This window comes from Rhyacophila brunnea, unplaced genomic scaffold (assembly GCF_057557595.1).
Source record: "Rhyacophila brunnea isolate RB1 unplaced genomic scaffold, BYU_Rbru_1.0 scaffold_6, whole genome shotgun sequence".
Lineage (NCBI taxonomy): Eukaryota > Metazoa > Arthropoda > Insecta > Trichoptera > Rhyacophilidae > Rhyacophila > Rhyacophila brunnea.
Genome location: NW_028233276.1, coordinates 25414325 through 25432872, shown reverse-complemented (window position 1 = coordinate 25432872; position 18548 = coordinate 25414325). Strand labels below are relative to the sequence as shown.

General features: G+C 30.5%; 1 protein-coding gene across 19 annotated transcripts in view; it reads left to right on the top strand.

Annotated features, from left to right (window-relative positions):
* lap (phosphatidylinositol-binding clathrin assembly protein lap) overlaps nucleotides 1-16397 on the top strand; it is a 162046-nt gene extending 145649 nt beyond the window's left edge. For 3 of the 19 annotated variants that reach the window (XM_085957199.1, XM_085957200.1, XM_085957198.1), the window contains 7 exons: nucleotides 209-370; nucleotides 4262-4501; nucleotides 6930-7149; nucleotides 8504-8606; nucleotides 10699-10761; nucleotides 13879-14126; nucleotides 15791-16397. In XM_085957199.1, the coding sequence (XP_085813325.1) occupies nucleotides 209-370; nucleotides 4262-4501; nucleotides 6930-7149; nucleotides 8504-8606; nucleotides 10699-10761; nucleotides 13879-13977 (887 nt within the window). In that variant the 3' untranslated portion in view covers nucleotides 13978-14126; nucleotides 15791-16397. The remainder of the gene's footprint in view (nucleotides 1-208; nucleotides 371-4261; nucleotides 4502-6929; nucleotides 7150-8503; nucleotides 8607-10698; nucleotides 10762-13878; nucleotides 14127-15790) is intronic. The other 16 variants (XM_085957217.1, XM_085957207.1, XM_085957213.1 and 13 more) reach the window with 12 other exon arrangements.
* Nucleotides 16398-18548: the final 2151 nt, after the last annotated feature.

The window sequence follows — 18548 nt, the reverse complement described above, 5'->3', positions numbered from 1 at the left end:
TAGAATGAAACAAACAATATTCTAAGACTATTCAATTCAAACGTAATCTTCTGAAATCACTTATTTATTTTTATGGAAGTTTGATACTAAATGCATTGTTAATAGCTATTTTCTTCTTTGCTAGTAAGAAATACGTCATACACTTGAAGTTCTTTGTTATGTTTCAAATTGCTTAACATTATGTAATCATTTTTTATGATGTTAACAGCACCTGCCCCGATGGGCGCTCCACCCGCGTCCAGCCAGCCCCCATGGATGAGCAACAATACGAATGGCTTCGGAAACAATCACACTCAGCCTGCCCAGCAAAACAATACTTTTGTCTCCGATTCTTCATTTAGCAATGTCTTCGGGAACTCTGATCCGTCAGGTATGCTCCGAACTTTCGTTTCTCGGAAACTATGTCAAATAATCTTTCTATATTTTCCCCATACGGTGTTTACTAAAAGATATTCACCTAGTTACAAATTCATTGATTTTCATTCTCAAAAATGTACAAAAATGTTTTGCGCATTTTTTTTTGTTGTTTTGTTTACGTAAATGATAACTAAATACTATACTGGATTTTTTATCTTCTAAAAAATTGTAAATATTTTTTAATGTAACAGGATTGTTTTGAAGAATGGATTTTTTTGTCATTACTTAAATAACAGAAATATCAGTGGCGAGGGGTGGAGATATGCTGTTAAGATCCAACATAAATAGTGCACACTAAACTTTGTCAGTCATACTTATTTGTTTGTATACACAGTGCCTGAAGATGCCGAAAGACGAGACCCGGGTCGCAAAAAATTACTCAAATGGAATAGTACAAAATTTAAATCCATTAGAATTTTTATTTGTTTTCATCGAACTAAGAATACAAATTGCAGACGGTGCTAGTTGGTTTTTAAAAATCAATCAAACTTAACTACAATAGATTAGGTACTTATTCTAAGGATGATCCGACAACAATAGTGCACACTTTCAGTCATACTTATTTGTTTTCGTTGAATTAAGAATACATATTACGGATGGTGTTAGTTAGTTTTTTAAAATTCTTTCAGCCCTGCCTAAGCCAAACCATAATAGATAAAAATTATCTATAAGATATTCGTTTATAAAATATCGTAAATCGATAATAGACGCGGGACAGGGTTTAATTGAATTTTAAAAACCATCCAACACTATCTAAAATTTGTAGTTTTAGTTCGATGAAAATAAATACGTATGACTGATAAAGTTTAGTGTGTAATATTTATGTCAGATCTTAACAGTCTACTTCCACCCTTCGCCACTAAGAAATACACATGAGATGTATAATAATAAAAACCGATGTGCACAATTCTGTATTACAGTAAATCCCCGTTAATACGAATTTCATGGGACCGAAAATCGAAAAAAAATTCGAAATATGAAATGTATGGGGGAGAAATATTAAAATTTTGAAAATTTTTATTTTCATTAATTTTGTTAACGAAATTTCCGATTCCGTGTGTGTTAATGGGTCATGAAAACTCAGGATTATTTTTATTAGCTTAAAAAAAGTAATTTATGATGTTTTAAGAAAAATCTGTCACAATTTTCAATGACTGGCTCATGAAATAGTGTACTTTATTACGATTTATTGAATATTTTTGTATGCCAGGACTCTGAAATCATTTCGAATTACGAAATTCGAATTAAAGGTATGGTTTTATATGAAAATAATGTTCAAGGGACTTTTTTTGTGAAAATTTTGGATTACGGCGAATTTAGAATTATCCGTGTTCTTATTAACGAGGTTTTACTGTATTGGTAAATTATATTTTTGTGCGTTAATCGTAACTGGTTTGTTTTAACGTCAGTTTCTTTTTATACCATTTTTTATTTCCAAACAAGGACAATATGGATTTTTTTATTAGCTGATAAACCACTTTTTGCAATAAATATTTATGAAAAATATAATTGGACATACATCAACATTTATTTACATAATATATCACTTTAAATAATCAGTTTCAGTTAATTGTTTGGTTTTTAAATATTTTTTGTTATGGTACGTTTACATTTGACACTAATATCGTCATATTTATGTATGACACCATATTCACTTAAGTGTAAACAGTAAGTATATTTGTATCTGCCACTTATTTTGCGTGTGTCGACTCTCACCTACCACTTATTCAATCTACTTATATACGCAAATGTAAACACCGCGTTTTCGACAAGTTCGAACTTGGAGCGATATATCACCGAAGTTGGACCACCGTCTACTTTTATGTCAAGTACCTGACACAATATTCGTAGTTTGACAGGTACCTAGTGAATTGCATATGTATATTTCTAAAACAACGGACAATCAATAATCATAGGTACACCATGAATGTATGCCCAACGTTTACGTTAATAAATGTACTGTAGCGATCTGTCAAAAATCATAGACAATGAGAAATAAATCGGATGTGCCGTGTTCTATGGATTTTGTTCGAAAATAAAATATCGCTTGTTCTCGGCACATACGATTAATTCTGATGCACTCTGTGAAGAAAAAATGCGCTTCAAATGGTATTACCTAATTCATTTTGGCCCACACCTCTACTCGTATTAGGTACGATAATATTATATTGAATATGCAATGACGATCAAGTGCTAGATATCGCAATGTTACTGTTAATCGTTCTTCTACGCATTTCTGAATTGTGTGTCTTGTTTTTTGGCAAAAGGTCCAATCTTGCAAACTAAAGTTCACAAATTGAGTTGGATCTTCGATTTTAAACTCTGACATTAAACGGAAGGCACCTAGTTCTTTTCGTCGCTGAATCCATTCCCGCACCCATCTAGACCATTTTTTCCTCCTTTTTGTTGCCAAAAGACTTAAAATAATAACACTCGCTGCTTTCTTTTTTAACATTCCCATATTGACAACTGACATAACGTTTTTGAGAAGTATACAAAATAAGTGTCCGAATAAATTACAATATCATATGTAAACACCGCATATATTTATTCCAATGTTGCCATTGAATAAAGTGTCGAGACTTTATTTCAACGAGAAGTATACCAGAATTTTATGTCAGATCCATGCAGGTGTAAACAGTAAATGAAATTTTATGTCCGACACATAAAATAAGTATACGGGTATAAGTGTCAGATGTAAACGTACCATTAGATGTTGACAGTATGTGTGACATATTGGTTTTTGTTATTAGACACATCATATTATGACATAGTCACATATATGAAAACTAATCAATATAAATTAAAATACATTAACCATGAAGCTAGAGAGGAAAAGATTGACATATATGTCATTATATGTCTCGTCAATGAATTGGGAATAGAAATATTGACACCACTGTGATATTATATAAATTATTATTGAAAAATACAAAATAAAGAGGAATTTTCTGACAAAATTTTCACACAAAATTTTTAAAACTGCGTGTCTGTAATATATTATTATATTATACACATAATAATGATTTTTATTTTATTGTACTTGTTCATAGATTGTTGTGGCATGTTTTAAAAATGTGGGTCTCCTGAGTTATTATATTATTATACCCCTTTAGTCTTAGATACACTAATCGAGTTGCATTTATTTTTTTAATATGGTTTAGGAATGGTGTGTATTTGTTTTTTTTTATTTGGATAAATATGGTGAATACTTCAAAGGTGTGATTTGTATTTAATTAACCCGAGGCACTATTGTTTTTGACGGCATGCCATTTTTATGATTTGACAAGTGTCGATAACTCCAACACGGCCGCTTTCTAACTCGGCGAAAGCCAAATTAACCCCCAATTAAAAGCTACATGTCTACTAATAATCAATTATCATCTAACAATGATTTTCCACTCATCCCCTTTTAAAAATTGATAATACAGTTTATTGTTTATTTGAACACAATATTTTAGTAGTCAAATTTAGCCACACACTAATAATATTGTTATTATATACTATTAATAGGATTACATACTAAGATTACATTCGCTAATAATAAAACACCATATTTTGTTACTAAGAATAACAAATCAGTTTCAAGAGATATGATTCATGTATTTTTATTGTTGGAAGAATTGAAGAAGTACCTACCCTAATTTAAAGGGTTATTTTACAATACTTTTTTTTATAAATATAAAATCATATTTGAGTGAAAATAGTATAGTCAAAATAAATATTATTATATTAGGTAATAATTGAGTTATTTTATTGTTTATCTCCTAGTGGAGGTTCCGTAGTTGTATTAAGTAAATGGAGACATTATGTACATTGGATGTTTCCGTGTGTGCGCACGCAGCCGCAGGAGCGATGGCAAACCCGTTTATGGGCGACATGGCGATGCCGGCCAACACCAATTCGCCGGCTCGTCAGAACCCCAAGTCCGCCTTGGACGACCTCAACGACACCATCCGAATGGCCCTCGGAGGATCCCCCTCCAAACAGAACCCCAACCCGACCAATCCCCTGCAGTCCTTTCCCAATTCTGCGCAACAGCAATTCGGCTCGCCCGCCAAGCAGCCGATGTCGGCCCAAACCGGTTTGTGCACCTTCCACAATTAGCCATTTTGACTCGAATGAATCGTGTGTTGATTGACTCTTTCGACATCTATCATTTAGTAGTACATACCTTCCCCTATGTAATATATACTATGTATCGTAATAATATGTCAAATATTGAACAATCAATTTACACAAATACATTTTAAATAATCTAATCCCTAAATTTAATTCACTATAGTTTAATCAACCTAAATCTTCGAATGTATCAATTAATTTTTTTTGAAATTTAGTCATTTCAATTGAATTTAGAGTCCATTCTAAATATGTACTCTAGTATTATACCTAGAATAGTCAAATAAATTTCTATAGCGAATCTCATCTATTACAAGTTTGTACTCAGGTTTTCTTCATTAGAATCTTCTTACACGTGATTCCCAAATTCCATATCCTATATCCCTCAACCGACGATACCCTTCTTCAATTAGTTTTCTGTAAAGGTTTTTTGATTCGTTACCAAATATTTTAAGATTGTTATATTTAGCCTATTATGTACACGTAATGTGTGGCTTTTCGCTTGAGTGTCTTAAAAGTAAACTCTCGTTTTGATGAAATTTAACAGTAAAATTCATCGCATGCTGACGAATCGTCATTTATTTTCTGTTTAATTTTGTTAAAACATTAATTTACATAAGTGAGGTTAAGAGGAGTATATGTAGGTAATATTATATTTTAAATGTATCCTAATATATATCATTTTAGATGTGTATGTATTTAAACGAGGGTTTACCATTTTGTAGATTTTAGAAAACACAAATATGGCTTAGATTATATTATTATTATAACTATTAAATGCAATGCCCTTGGAGTATCATTGTTTGTATATTTTACGTAATATGGTCAGTCTGTTATAAATGCTTATCTCCTCAGTATTGGTAGGGAACTTAGATTAAATAATACTTGAGAAATATTAGGTGAAATTCAATTTTCAAAGGTATTAAGTCTAGTTCATTTTTCTGTTATCTTTATTATTTTAGCTGCCTGAGATTAGTATGTACATATTTTGGTGCTTTCTGGCTAGGCAAAAGTTTTTTGTTTTGGGTCCATAAAATACTGAAGTATCTATCTACTATGATTTTTTTATTTTATAATATCTAATTATTAGTAGAAAACAGTATTATTTTTAGTTGTGTAATCATTCCAGAGTATATTAAATTTTATGCACTCATTTTATTTACACGTCTGCATGATTGGCATTGTATAATTTACCATGTTATTATAATTATTACAAGTTATTCATTTTTTAAATGTATATTACAAATAATCAATTGGCATCAAAGCAAGCTATCTTGAAATACATCCTCTTCCACGCTAATTCTATTCATTGTTCATTATTCGTTCATATCATTTAGTGGTGTTATATATTTGTGTTTCAAACAAAATCATACTCCAATGTCGTCTCGGCCATACAAATCGATATCACAATATTTCAATCGGCTTCTTTTGGTTTTTCGTAAAATTTGTCGCACAGCTTCCATTGATTTCGCTTTCTGCTTCGGGCTGATCTGACGAAGGTGTGCCCCTACACCTGATTACATATCAGCAGTGATGACTCGATCTGTTGGAAAGGTGCTATAAATTGACAGTTGACGGTTTTTTAATGATAACTACACAACACCTTTTCTCATCTCAATTGCAGTTATCACTACTATATGTGATTAGTTAAAGTAAACACCATAATATGTGCTGTATGAATGTGGAAGTAGTGTGTCGATTTTTACAAAAGGTGTTGTTTTATCGGTGTGAATGTACAAAATAATCATTGTAACAACTGTAAATAAACTAACTACACAATAATCTTTTGAGTTTATATTCTTGTTAATTCGTCATTTGCATTAAAATCGTCCCATTTAACGCAAAAGTTTCATTGTATAAATTATACCAATTTCAATACAAGATATTCCACGACTATTAGAGATATATAGGTAAAGTGTAGATAAATTTTATAATAATTGTTGAATTAATTCAAAAGTAATTCAATTTTTCCCAATAATGATAATACACGGTTTGAATCAGATACATCATCACTACCTATTTGATTACTAATGATTGCGTAAAATTTCTAAATAGACTTATAATGAATACATAAGTAACCTCTACAAATTAAAATCTGAGTTATTTTACTCCTTTTACCTAATGAATTTCAAAATATTATTTCACTGTTATTTTTGTTTTAATTGTTAAAAACTACTCACATTCGGTAATATTTTATTCTCATTGTTGTAGTTTATTTAAGCTACTGTTTAGATTTGAGTCTTTTGGACGAATACTTTATAATCTTGGCATTGTAGGTAGACCTATGCAATTTAAATTCGGGGACTAAAATATGAGAAAGTCGGTGGACGTGTGACTGCGTGTCGGGTATGTGGTGTGACTGTACGATGCGTGTGCTTTGGTGGTGTGGGCAGGCTTTGACGGCATGGGTGACGTGCTGAGGCCGGGAATGGGCGGAGCTCCGAACGCAGCTCAGCCCTCCATTGGTGCCGTTGCAGGAGGAATGGGGCAAAGCCAGGGACAGGGGCAGGGGGCCAACCAGCCGTCGAAAGTGCTCACCGGAGACCTGGACTCGTCACTCGCCTCTCTCGCCAACAACCTCACCATCAACAAGAGTGCGCAGCAAGCGGTCAAGTGAGTTGTGATTATTGGTCACTCAATACATATTCAACTATGTGTAAATAAACCCATATATTATATTATCTATTGACTTAAAAAGACAATTTGTGCAATTATATACACTTTAATTAATACATATTGCACTATTGTAAAAAAGGAGTCTATTAATGAATCCAATTTCACTTAAAAGCCTTTATAATATAACTGAAAAATTAGAAGTTGTATGTAATAAGATATCATTCTGATATGAAAACAATTAGATATTTTTCTTTAACACATTCGCGGACACAAATGATAGCGAATACATATTAGTGATATGACACATTAAAATTTTTATTTTTTAAATTTTCGATTTAGATAGAAATGAGGTAAGTCTTAAGATACGACACTATCTAATGGAAATATTATGTTCACACCATGACACAAGTAGCAGGGAACATATTATTGTTTTAATCCAAAATACGACTTCTATAAACGTCATGTCGTATTCCGTTTCACAGTAAAGGACGTCAATGGACGTCCTATCATAATACATCTCACAAAATACGACTTTCGATAGGCGTCACGTCCGCGAATGTGTTAACTGCGACGCAAAGGTATTGAAAAAAATCTTCTTTACTAGATGGATCCTAAATATATGAAAGTGAAGTTGAAAAAAGGACTATGGTCTACTGTTGGCTGCACTGTGGATATGTTTGTAGCTAACTTTACTATTTTCTGTCAAAACCATAAGAAAGTTTTACCAAATTTCAACATAATTTTGAATTTACCGTATGTGTAGTTTTAACTTTAAATGGCATAATATGATCAAGAGGCAAAAATGAGAAACAGGCTATCTTAAAATGAGTGGGTAAGAATTGAATCCTCAATTGAACGTAGTTATGAAAAATGTAGCCAGTCCACAATAATGTCGAGCTGAGATAATGGCACTTTACCAACAACATGATATTAAAAATGTATGTAAAATGTAGAATTGTAAATAGTATTTTATTTCAAGAATATTTTTTTTGCAGCTTGGCTATTTTCAGCAGAACGTAGAGAAAACCTTTTCGCATCTGATCTATATCATATCTCATTTTTTTATTTTTTGTGGACTGGCTACTTTCTGCATAACTATGTCCAATTGACTTCTCAATTTTGAAGTTTATGGGTATAGCAGTACATGGGTTCATATATTTAAATGAACAATCACAAAGATATCAAACGCATAAAAATGTCACGTGTATTAAAAAATTAAAACAATTAAACAAACCGCAATGTTTCAATTCCAATTCATCAACTAAAATATTTTGTTTATCACATTCCAGAAATGTCATAAAGTGCCACATGCATTACCTCATTTGCTTATTTTTATTTTCATTATTTGTAGGGGAGTTCAATGGAATTCTCCAAAGAACGCTGCGAAACCGGGCGCGGCCGGATGGAGTCCTCAGCCAATGGCTGCCACCACAGGCGCCGGATATCGCCCAATGGTAAGACACGCTCACACTTAAATACTATCGTGCTACGTATTGCGTGTATTGAGTTTTGTTTTGTCATTTTTGTACCTCAGATTTAATTTGTGATTGAGTGATACACGTGATATTTAAAAAGCTTTATCACCAACATATTAAACAATAATTATATTGTGTGAAAGAAACTGTATAATACTACGCTACAGATTCCTCAGCATCATCAGTTATTGTTGAAGTAAGAAATCTATACACAATTGAAAGGGCTTTAAATAGTTCTATTGATATTCAGAATTTTTAGTCAATTTTATTTTAGAAATCGTACAAAAAAACTATCTTTAGTAATTTATTGCACAAAAATAAATAAATTATTCAATTTTATACAGTTTTTCAGTGTATAAAACATGGAACCAGAAAGATTAACATGTACTATACTTACGAATCACTATTCGATGTTTGTAATCTTTTCGTAAGATTTCTAGCATCGAAATAATTGAATTTAAAAAGTGCTTTTTTAATTTAATACCCTGACCAATATCGCCTTATTATTTTTTACAACTGAGTCGGAGAGCACAGTTGGAATAGTATCATTATAAATTTTCTCTCGCACTGAAGGGACAATTGACCTTTAACATATTATTCCTTTGTCAATTGAATTGGACTAGCTGAAATTAATATTTTTTTTACTAACTTTGTATTTATTCGTTAGCGATATAATTTCGAAATGTACACCTTTTCTTGTTTAATAAAATGGGATACTTCTAACAAATATGCACATTAAAAATTTCTGTCCGAACTTACTTACATAAACAGATCTATTAAATGTTTGTCTCCATAGCACTTCTTTGGAAAATAATTTTTGTAAACCTTCTTTTTCCCTCTTAAAAACTAATTGATTTTTTTTACCCGTCCAGCAAAACTGTTCTGTCATGTTTGCTTGTCAACAATAGATTATGTACATATTTAAAATACCATTTTAATTATATATGAAACAATTTTTGGTCCCTGTAAATAAATATATTATAATTTATGGTTTCCTAGTGTTGCACTGCATATTTTGTTGCTGCAAAAAATTATATTTATTTGCATGATTTTTTTTTTTCATTTTCGTGTTTGTATTGTCCAGCTTCACCATTAGGTATTTTATTGTTTATTGATATTTTATACTTGTTGAAGAAAAAGTTAAAATTTTTTCTACATACTAGGATTTTATTGGCTATAAAACAATTAACAGTATTTTTTTAAATTACCGTTCACTTTTTCCGCACCAAAATTATTAATCAGTGATGCACCGGGTAACTGGCAGTCGACTCATAAGACAATATCAACACGCATTATCTAATCTTTTTCTTTAGATGGTTTGGTTAAAATTAAACATTTAAATATAGATTTTCATTCCCTTATTGGTCGGTCAACTGACATATTCCACATTTGAAAATTTCAACACGTGTCAAGTACCTATGTATTTTCAATGTCATTTCATCAAAAAAGCCTTTTTTAATATCATATTGTGGAATACTTCAGTTCACTGAGGTGACTTTTGTCAGTAGCTGTACCCAAAAGTCATTTCATCTAATTATACAGCTATATATATATTGTTGGTAAGTACAGATATTACAGTTTTTAACACCCGATATTTTTTTTTGTCACAAAAGATAATTAAAATTTGATTACCAGGTACCCGTCACTTGCAGTTTTTAACATCCGGTGCATCACTATTACTATTACTTGTGCACTCAGTATATTGGTTTTTTTTTTTTAATTTTAGGACTAATAAATATTAGTTTTTAGGAATATTCAATAAAAATATCAAGTGCCTTAATAAATACACTGTAATTATCTATTGTATTCTTGATCACACCTCTCGATTGCACTTAGAGAAATCAAATGATTAATTAGACTAGTGTGGGTTTGTATATTTGAAATTAGCTTGTGAAGGTTGCAAAAGGCACGGTCGCAATATGGCGCATATTGTAATACAAAGGACGGCAAGCATATTGCAGCATTATTAATAGGGTTTGGTCAAGTCACAGAAAGTTAGTTTAACGATGCAGTACGAGCAAACATCACTGAGAAGCATGCGCATTTTCGTTTTTTTTTTATGTTTTTGCAGGGTCAAGGCATGCAGTTACCCCCCATCTCCCATACATTCCATAACCAACACCATTTTAACATGGTAAGTCAGAGCAAAAATGAACAAAATTCTTGCAACTTTCAATAAAATTGGTCAAAACTTCATGTCCCCTGCGTATAATGTACGATTCAATCTGCAAAAGGCTCGATATTTTGGAAATGTCTTTCTTACACAATCTCAGATACAGAAAACTGATTGGTATCAACCTCACTCATCATTATGATGTAAATTTTCTCTGTATATAATTTACTGATTCAGAATGCCAGACAAGAATCTTTTTCTGAATGGAATCATACTTTATGCGTTTCTATTTATCATTCAAAGCTTTGATTATAATTCTCCTGAAGTGAATCATCTTACTTTTCAATCTTACTTGTATAACATCTACTATTAAAATATAATCTATTCGATAACTCTGACTAACAAAATCCTTCTCTTTACTTCTTTCTCTCCTATCAATTTATTTATTTCTACATTTTACTAAGAGTCTTATCTTCTCTACCTTATTTATTTTTTCATTGTCTATTACCTCTTTTTTTAAACCTTATTATAAAAGATTTATTTGCCTTGTAGTCGCACATTCAATTTTATTGATATAAAACAATATCTATCATAATAATTGTATTATTTTGCTTTCTAGTATTTAATGCTTGGTAGGATTAGTGTACATAATGTTGACACAGGAGTATTATTTCCCTCATTTTTTTTATTTTTATCGAAGATTTTTTTAAATTTATTTTATTTAGTAGTTGCCTAAAGGTAGATTTCAAACCCAGCGACTATGACATGCGACAGGTGACAGGTGATACCACATTTCGAAACTAGTGTTATCCGTTAATGTCGCATGTCGTAGTCACCGGGTTAGTCACCAGTCATTACCATTGAAATCAATGAATATTTAAAACATCTGAATATAAAAAGAATTTATTGGAGTTGGTTATTTATAATTTATGCCACAATATTATATTGTTAATAATAAATTATATTATGCATGGTAAAAAAATGCACTATTTGACTTTGCCACATGAATTAACACCAGTTGCACATTTTAATAATTGCATTATACCTAATGGTCAATTAGTATTATATTAACCAAATTATTGACCTTCTATATTTGCTAAATGTAAAAATTGTTATTAATATTAATTACTAACCGTGATAGGTGGAACTTGTGACTCTCTGAATACAACCTTTTTGGTGATCTTGTATCGATCTTAGTTAATTATATTATTTTATCTTCCACAGTTCCACTGTGTCACTGTTGGTTATGGTAAAACACTAATGACTGAAAAACTATTTCTATTGTTGATTAAGGTGACAGATTGTTCTATGACCTTATTTTCAAAATTTTGGTAACAAGTTATTTCGTCAGTAATTTTCTACAAACACGTATCTAAAAATCACAACTTTTCAGGAGACAAATAACAACTTTATTCTCAGTTTTTAATTTAGAAATATATTTTCTTCTATGAAATATCCATTTAGTACTATATCAGATATTTTCATGAAAAAAATGTTATGTTTCTTCAATTTATCGCACTATACTTTCGACCGATGAGTCATATTGTCGAAGATACGAGAATGCGTTGCAACTTTACTGTGAATATTACTGCAGCAAAGACGTATCTTGACTTACGAGAAAGAACTTCAGTATAATCATCTGTCGGAGTTCAGTATTCTGTATACTTACAAACAGGTAACTCAAGATACGAGTTTATAATATTTATAAAAGTCTTTTATTGTGATACGAGTTTTTTGTTATTGCTTAAATCTATTATGTTATAAAGAGATACGTGTTAGTGGAATATGTGCGTATTCAAATTCTGAATTCATTACATCAAACAACTCATGTGTTTGTAGAAAATTAGCGATGATTTATAATAATTTCTATACTATGTGTCGGTAGCGAAAGGTGTGGATAGGCTGTTAAGATCTGCCATAAATAGTGCACATTAAACTTTGTTAGTCATACATATTTGTTTTTATTGAACTGAGGCTATAGACTAGTCTGCCACGTACAAGTATACAACGCAGATGAGATGGGTTTATTTTGAAAACTTCTCCTTCGTAAAACGTACGTTCATCGTGAAGAAAGTAATGTACCAGGGAGAAAAGTGCCCAAGGACCGCATCACAATAATTATTATGCCATAATTCAATGCAACCTGGACAAACAAAATGAAGCTTTTAGTCATAGGGAAAGCCAGGAATCCTAAGCCACTCAAGAATATCTGCCTCACTGAACAACTGGTTGTGTCAGTGATTTACTGTTTAATATTTATTTAATAAACATTGTTTATAAATATGTATAATTTAGTAAATACTTGATTTTCATTATGAATAAACCGTAATTTGCTAGTACAAATTTCTCAAAAAAACTATTTTTACGAAATACCTGTTTTAATTTTTACCATATTTTGTATGTATGCACTATAATCCGCCGCTTTCACTAATTGGACACTTGTCTGGCTTTTGGGGTGGCGGATTACTGAGAGAGTACTGTATTATCTATTATGGCTTGGTTTCGCAGGGTTTAATTGAATTTAAAAACTAACCAACACCATCTGTAAATTAGTCTTATTTCAACAGAAACAAAAACGTATGACTGACAAAATTTAGTGTGCACTTTTTATGGCGAATCTTAACACCCAACCTCCACCCTTCGCCACTGCTATGTATGTAGTATTTGCTGTGCCAGGTAGCTTTAAAAAATTTTTATCCAAACTATTGTAAATTTTGTCTGTTTCCCTCAATCAACAAAAAGAAACTTACCTGTTACTTTGAATGTCGAATCTCACAAAAAGAAATATTTTGTTAACTGACTTTAAAATAACTTTGACAGTCGAATAAATTTATTTGCTTCCAAAATAATAAGTAAGTACCTACTCATTATAAAATTGATTCTTCGATTTTACTGTGGTCACCCAAATACTGGTTAATGTTTTTTTCATTAACATTATTAGTTGAATAATGTAATGTTTTAAAGTTTTTTCAAGGTTTAAAATATTTTTTGTTATGATTCGACGTTTAACAATATTGCACAATAATACTTTACTAATGTACACACCGGTGTGTGTCTCTTTCTCCCGCCTGTCTCTTCTGCCTTGTTGTGGGTGTGCCAAACGACCAATCAAAACGCAATCGAATTGTGCAACAACAGCAGCAGTCTCCTGCGACTGGCGCACCGCCCGCCCGTCCGCCGCCGCCCTCTGCCGCCTCTCCGCCACAAGTCCAACTGGATCCCTTCGGGGCGCTCTAACTTCTTAACACCCCGCCCCCGTTACTCCCTGTCCTTCTTTCCCATTCTCCTGTTGCGTATAAGTATGTGTCTCTGCGTCTAGTCCGGGGTGCGCTCTCACGTTTCCTCCCGACAATGACAAGCCACCGCACCGCCCTCTGTTTCTTTACGTAGGTATTTCTATGTAGTTTTCTATTTAAATGTCATTTTTTATCGCCGTCATTATTCATACTGTTTTTTTTTAAATCCCATCTGACATTTTAATAATGATATCGTATTTATATACATATTATACTAGTTTTATAATCTAATTTTTGAATCTGGTGTTTAAGATTTAAAAATATGTTTTCCCTTAGAATATTGCTAGTAGTTTTGCATTTATTGTCATTCATTGTTTTAAATGATCATCTATGATTAAATGACATAACATATTTTCAAACAATTTTAATTCTACTTCTCTTTAGAGCTAATGAGTGAGTACGACATTCATATAATTCTCTGAAAACTTAGGCAGTTTTTAATGAATATTAGCATTATTATAATTTTATCTTAATTCCAGGCTCTTTATTCAAGATCATTCTATTTACTAGTATATATTAGGATCAGTCATAACACGACTATTCTTGTAAAACCTCATCTTAAATAGGAATCATTTTTTATGCTATAACTTCTAAATAATATATTAATTATAAATTCCTAATGAATCAGGAAAAACATTAATCTGTTTGCTGTGATTATTTTATTTTACATCTTAAACTATACAAATGAATAAATTATTATTTTTATTCAACGAATAATTCAGAAGAATTAAGAATATAACATTCTTTATTGAATATACATAATTTCATATCAACTGATATTCCGATGGATGCAGGTTCGAGTCCTGTCCGGCACAAATATACATAAATATACTATTGTTATCCATATTCTCAACATATATTATTAGTGAGCATGAGCGATAAATATAATATAACTTGGTTTAAGGCAGTCATAATAAATTTTGAATTGCAGGCCATTTTTGTCAATATACCTATATATTTTTTAATTTTAAATGATAACTAAAATATTCATGTAATATTATTTACATACTTATTTATTTGACAACTTTCTTCCCGTTTTATTGTTGAAATATTCTGCATATTTCCTTAATTTAGTTAGAAAATGGTGAAGTGTAATTTGTGACTAATATTAACATGCTTTGGGTGGACAGATCCAATGTAAAAACTTAATATTGTAGCACAGCACGAGGTATTTAAAAAAAAGCATGTTCTGCTGAAGTCTTGCGTAAACTGTAAGCCATTAAGATAGTGATGTATTAAGATTCATAAAAATTACATTAGTAACGAGATTAAATATTTTCTAACATAATATTTTGCATTCGCACATTACTTTTGAATCATTCCTAAATTGACTTTGTGCGAGCCAAAATAACTAAGTCTAGATATCTAGTCCTTTTGTTGCACTGAAATTATTGAGTTACGGCTGTAGCAATAATTTCAGAGAACGCTTTCCCAGTAGAGCTCGAACTGAATTACGGTAAAACCCCGTTAATACAAACACGGTTAATTGAAAATTCATTAATAACTATTTCTAGTGATTTCCACTAATTCGAAAATGAATCTAAACTATAATAGTCACCGTTGATATGAATCTGAATGAAATTGTATCGAAATCGAAAGCAATGATACAAAATTTCAACAAAAAAGTTTTTCTTTTTATTGTTTTTTTCCCATACATTTTCGGTCTCATTGATTTCGAATTTACAGGGTTTTACTGTAGTAATATATTTTTGTCTGTTTATTCTTTATATTAATGTATTGTCTTTGTTTTGCAGGATATCAAGTGGAACTAAATAGTTCATAAGTTTATTTGTACATATAATGAATTCAATATAGTCGCCTACATTTTCGAAGAGACATCACGCTGATACAAGGAACTTCCTATTATCTAGTTAATTCTTATAATTATCAGTTGAATTTGTCTCAATATGAGTTCTGTTATTATAGAACCATGATTATTGACAAAATGTATTTTTCAGTCTGAAACAGTAAGGCAATTGTGCTTATACATTAAATTTACACATTTCTTTGAATAATGGTGATATAAAGATGTATATTTTTGTGTTCTATTTTTAAGGTCTGATATTTGTTTTGTTGACATATTTGTTTATTTTTATTAATGTCACTAAATGAACATTAGGGAAACAATAATTTTATTATTATTATGAAAATTTCCAAAACTTTTCAAGGACTGTTACATATTATTACTATAAAAAAATATATTTTTCTTCTGATAAATTTCATTTAGTTTTTTTTATTTGTTATCGTTTCTTATTATGCCAGAATACAATATCCTTAAAAATAGTCAGTGTCGAGTGTTTGAAGAAACATTTTTTTTATGAATCTAAATTTAAAAATCTAACATTGGCTCCTATTTATTACAAAAAAAAATAATTTAGAAACATTAATTCATTCGACATATTATTTAATTATATGCCTATCGTAAGATAAAACAAATTCATAGAGTTAATTATCGTTTTCAAAGAAGCAATTTTATTTTCTTATAAGGAGATTTTAGAAGTATTTTTAATAAGAGTTATTGAATATTTTGTATATGGTTTTATAAGTTAAATGATAGGTCCTCAAGAGTAGATAAATGTTTTCATTGCCTAACGATTAATTCAAAAGCTATTAGTTCGATTAGATTGGATGCGTTCTCCATTTTTTAAATTCAGATTTTAATAGACATCGCAACATTATAAAAGTATTTATTAAAAGTGTTTTGATCAGATTGTTTTTGAAGATGTTCAGAATCCGTTTTTAAAGTCACCGTAGCATTTTTATAGTAAACTTCTCTTTTATTGTAACTTGATTAAGACTACTCTTTTATTGCTATAGCAAGTTCCATTAGTTTATTAAATGTTTGAAATAATAAATGTCTTAAGAAATGATTAAAGTCAAACATAAAATAGAATAATCCGCTTTAGTATATAAAGTATTTATTGTGGCTTTGTTATAAAGAAAGTATGTGCATAAAAACTATGTTTAGTAACCATTTTATCACCTTAGATATCATTCACTCCCGGTTGCCAAAGAGTGGCAATACGGATTATAATGTTAAGTATTGATTGTTAATAGACGGTGATCAAAAATCTTGACATCTTTCATCAAATGTTTGTATAATCTTAACTGTCTCCCATTAATAACGGTTTTATGTACTACACACACAATAGTCGTTTAATATAAAATATATTCTGATGAATTTCCATCAATTGATTTTAGTTTAAATTTATATTAGGCAATGTGAGTATTCTAAAATTATTGACTTATCGATTGATGACGTAAAAATTATGCAAAATTTGATGTTGGAGTCTAAATCACTATGTAATCCTTTCATACGTCTAGTGAACTTCAATAATACTTCTGTTAATGTTGTTTAAGAATGATACGCAAAATGTGTTTTGACGTAAATGGTTTTCTGTTATATGGTAATGATAATTATTGCTATACTGAATAGTGTACAAATAATAATATTATATACTTATAAAATATTCCATCTAGTTTTGCAATTTTAGATTTCCAATTTAATTTAATTTAGGAACGTGACCTCGGTCTGGTGCCCTCATCAGCGATTAACATTTTTTTTTATTAATAATTATTTATGTAGTAGGTATACATAATAATATAATTCCATCAGTATTGTTGATGATATTCACTCTTGTTTTGTTCTATTTTTGTATTGCATAAATTGGTCATAGAGATTTTCACCTGGCTGTTTTTTTTATTTTTTTAAATTGCAATTTTTCAATTATAAACTTTGTACGAGTGTCATCATTTAGATTTTACTGACGCCCAATCCGTACCAAGATACATGTGCGCGTGAAAAAAATTAATATTGTAAGTATATGAACTGTTTATTCATATTTATTTTTTTGTATTCCGCGGATAGAAGACTTGTTTTAAAATACTGAAAAATAAGCATTATATTACACGGTGTCATAGAATATTGTTTTGATAAAAGCAAGCAAACTTGTAAGATGTAAACTCTGTAAACTACATTTAATTTGATAATAATGTTTGTAGGTACGGATGTGCGTGCATTGACTTTAAAAAATTTCAGTAGGCTGCTTTTGCGAGAAATGTTTACAGAACATTTGTATAATTCGATGTATCTCAGTGTGGACTGGGCATAAGGAATCAAAATGATATTGAATTTTATTTTAAATATGTATTATCAGGCATTGAATAATTAATAATTATATTCCATAAACATGTTATGAATAGTTGCCTCTCTCATAAAGTTTATATGGTTGCTATGAAATACCAATTGATCTTGAGATCCATCACTTAAATCTTGATGTATGATGAAGTAATTCATATGGAATACTTGTCTATCCACTGTGATGTGAAACATTCATCACCGGAATTAATTATATTTAAAATCGGTAAGCTGGGTTAAAAAAATTAAGGGATACAGCCTGCAATATACGGAATAAATCTTTGCAAATGATGATGGCCATTTAAGTGAAATTAAGATTTAGCATGATTGCGAAATGTGTCGGATTTGGTGGCAATATGAAATCAAAATTTTGT